The 3,892-nt window shown below is 33.1% G+C and overlaps 1 protein-coding gene across 1 annotated transcript; it reads right to left on the bottom strand.

Moving 5' to 3' along the window:
* Window positions 1-2: 2 nt before the first annotated feature.
* Window positions 3-3,399, bottom strand: LOC111385163 (cyclin-T1-3; the record flags this gene model as incomplete). Its single annotated transcript, XM_023009538.1, has 4 exons — window positions 1,135-3,399; window positions 496-671; window positions 257-408; window positions 3-16 (listed from the first exon to the last, which is right to left on the bottom strand). Coding segments are annotated over exons 1-4 (477 nt in total), but the record flags the coding sequence as incomplete, so codon positions are not given.
* Between the last annotated feature and the right edge of the window lie 493 nt (window positions 3,400-3,892).

Raw genomic sequence — 3,892 nt, 5'->3', positions numbered from 1 at the left:
ATCTGATTGCTGACCTCTGCAAGAAACAAAGCCTCAGGTCAAAAAGGAAATATCTATAATTAATTCAAAAATTTAATGTGTAATGAAATGATAGCATTCCTATCAATTAAATCATCCCTCAACTTCCATAAGTTTCAACGAGAAATCAAGTCTAATTCAAAACACTGTAGTTAAGTGAGACTTAAATCATAAAAGCATGATGCAACACCACAACCCTAATCTGTACACTGCTGCCAAAGGAAGTCTAAGCACAGACCCTCCAATTGGCGTGGTGTGACATCAAACTCCTGCCACCAAACCTTCTCCCCATCGGAAGGAAGTTTTACTTTGAGGAACTTGGCAGCAAGAAAAATAGCACCTGCTGCAATGTGGTGGGGCTTAAACTGTAAGCATAGAGAAGTCCGAAGCCTGCATACCACTTTCCCGTGTCAAGAGGAGGAAGAATAGCCAAGGATGGGCACTATGTTAGAACTGTAACAAGCAAATATATCATACCCATCATTAACAAAGTTCCATGCAACTTGAGCTAGGGCATTTTGAGCAACTTTGAATTTTTTTATAGCCTCAACAAGGGGTTTATATGGATGGAGTACATTGAGATCAAAAGCGAGAGTTCCAAGAACAAGCCTCTCTCCCAGTAAAATAAGTTCTTTTTGTTGTTCATATACCTCCTGCAAAGGATACAGTAATATCAAATAACTGTAGTACAGAACAAACACTACAAACATTCCATAACCCCCAGTAATAGAAAATCAATATTAAGTCCCCGTTTGGCCTCCATTCTACAAAAATACAATTTTCACTTTCTTATTTTCAACCACACATTCTTCAATAAAATAATATTATGCGTAAACCCAAAACTTTTCCTTCTTTTTTAACCACACATTCTCCAAAATATTATTATTAAAAAACACATTCTCTCCCAAAATGCATTTTTAATGGAGCCTAAACAAGGGCTAAATATCATTCCAGATTGAAAGAGATAATAATGTAATGTACCAAAGTCACAGACTACAATTTTTTTAGCAATAGGCCTCTAGAAACAAATAAGGTCAAACTAGAAATAAAGGAACCAAACTCCGTAGTAGTAAAGCCAATATTAGAGAAAACATGTACAACAACAACAAAAACCACCTTTTGCTTGATCTTTTGCACAGCTGCAGGATCCTTTTTATGAATAATTTCATATGACACTAGTATGATATCTTTAAGAGGACGAGGAGTTTCTTCAACTTTACCGGCAAGGAACATACATACCGTGGCAATCATCTGCAAAAAGAGCGCAAGAGGTCAAGCACAAATTATCAATTTTGTTTACAGAAATATCGTCACAGAAATTAAGGCTAAAGCAAAGTCTTAAGTTGAATACTTCTTACTAGCAATATGCCAAAAAATACTGGAAATAAGGGTGGGTCAGGTTGTCATTGAGAATAGCGATAGCCTAGGCTATGCAAGCAGATTATAAAATGGAGAAGAGGTGGAACAACAGAAGAAAACAGAAGAAGAGAATTACAAAGAATGATGAGGAAGAAACAGAGATAAAAAGACAAGTAAATTGTTGTTAAAGCTCCAAACTATAGCTTAGAATTCCACTATCCTAAAATTATTAAATCAAAGTTTTTATTTTGAAACTGAAAATATGTTAGCCTGGCAACGTTATTCTAACATTATTTTCCTTCAATTGATTTATTGACATATAAAGTTCTTGATAGTAGCCTTATCACATTTTAAAGTTACATAGATTTAGGATTTCTTATGTAACAATTTTAAAATTTGTAATTTCAGTTCGTGATCTTTAATCATCCAATATCTTTGTTTAAATTTCACATATAGTAACTTCATTAAATTATTTACCACAATTACCACAAAACTTAAATAAAAATATGTTCTCTGTGCTCATAATCTACAAAACTAGCACTGACCGAATCCTGAGTTAGAAAACTTTTAAACCTGGACATATAGTTCCAGAATAATTTTTTAATGGAAATAGAAGGCAAGGAAATGTAAACGAAAAACTGAAAAACAAAACAAGAAGACTTTGTAAGTAGAACAGCAGTGATGTGTTGCAACTGTAGCTGGTGAGTCTCTACTATTAAATGAACAGTGTACACAGACCCCTATACATACATAGTAGATTTTATTCCAGCCTTTTTATTTTCACAATTCATTTCTTAACAAGTAAATCAGATTTATATTGTTAAATCTTTTAAAAGGCATAGTCGGATACTGAGGCATTTTTTTCTTCATGAGGCAAAACATAAGCCTCAAGGCGTTTTGAGGTGCAAGCCTCGCTGTAAATCAAAAAATGTCAAAAACTTACTTTCCGTCTCATAAAGATAAGGTTTTTTTATTTTCACATAGATTAAAGAAATATAATTAATATAGTTGGATATATAAATTTTACTCACATTTTTCCTAATGTACCCCTATATTAAATAATGGTTTACATAGAAGTAATTCATATTTGTTGATAACAAGGAACATTATATAGAGGCATATTAGAAAATTCAGAAATCGCCTATAGTCTCAACAAGAAAAGTGGCATATAGTTTGGGGCAAACAAAAAAAGGAAAGCAAGCTTATTTTTATGGGATGGATAGAGTATTAAAATGCAAAATAAGCTCATAATTCATCATAAACGATCTTCAAATTCATCATAGAACAATTAGATGTGGGCAAACAAACAAACAAAAGAAAAATATACGAAGAAAATATTATTTTAGTTTGTCAGGACAGAAGTCCCAAAGTCGGTCTAAGAGATTCAAAATGTTTGTGATTTAGTTGGCAGTGGACTATTCTCGATATCTATAAACAATGATTGTGCATAGTTTAATTGGGGTCGTCTTTGTTTTTATCCTCGTGGTTTTGGTGGAGCCTTGATGTGATGCTCACATGTTTTTGGAAACTACGGACTGAAATCAGTCATCTTTAGACAAAACAATGATAAGAGATGATGTAAAACAACATGAAAACAAAAGTGGAATTGCAGATAAGCATACTAGAACAAGAAGCAAATGAGTTCTAGGAGTGGTTGGACCATCAAAAACAAATGTAGCAAATGAAGGTAGAACTCAAAACTGGAGTATCTTTGATCTGGGAGGATTTACAGTAACCCATGGAAAGCCTCTCTCATGTAGAATTGGACATCAAAGATTGGATCATTTTTAGGACCAGAAATTCAGCTTTTTCGTTAGGTGTATCAGTGAATTTGGCCAGCTAGGATTACACTATATTTACGTTGTTAATACACACTTTTGAGAAGCTGCCATCTTCTGATAAATAAAATTGATAATCCTTTAATGCAGGTTTTCCTTGAGTTTGAAGACACGGTTCTCTCAATTCAATTCAATTCTCACTCCATTAATGGTGTGTTTGATTACACTTATTTTCCAAAGAAAATATCTGTTTTCTATCCAAATTCTTACTTGGAGTATTTGATTGCTATTTTTTTCCATGGAAAATATTTTCCAACTTTTGAAAATATGCCTAATTTTCCTTGGGTGGAGGTGATTTTTATTTTCCTCAAAACAAGAAAAATATTTTCTTTTTTAGGTGATATTTTCCATGTCAATCAAACATACTCTAAGAGAGAGCGGAATTTATTAATCCCAAATTACTCCAGAAAATCAAAACCACAATTTTACATATGGTCTTTAGTAATATTTGAGAAAACAGGACGGTGCATTGGGCACTCATATTGGATTTTCAGTTCCCTCAAAAGCACATCAAGCAAGTATGAATGTGCATGGATAATATAAATGCAACTATTGTTATTTTGATTCAAAAAATATATTTATTTAAGTACCACATCTATTCAACGGGAACGCATTTAATATATCTACGACACACTCAAACGAAATCAACCGGGATAGGATTGTGAATAGATAGAACC

Source organism: Olea europaea, unplaced genomic scaffold (genome assembly GCF_002742605.1).
Source record: "Olea europaea var. sylvestris unplaced genomic scaffold, O_europaea_v1 scaffold3094, whole genome shotgun sequence".
Taxonomy (NCBI): Eukaryota; Viridiplantae; Streptophyta; class Magnoliopsida; order Lamiales; family Oleaceae; genus Olea; species Olea europaea.
This window is presented reverse-complemented; position numbering and strand designations above follow the sequence as displayed.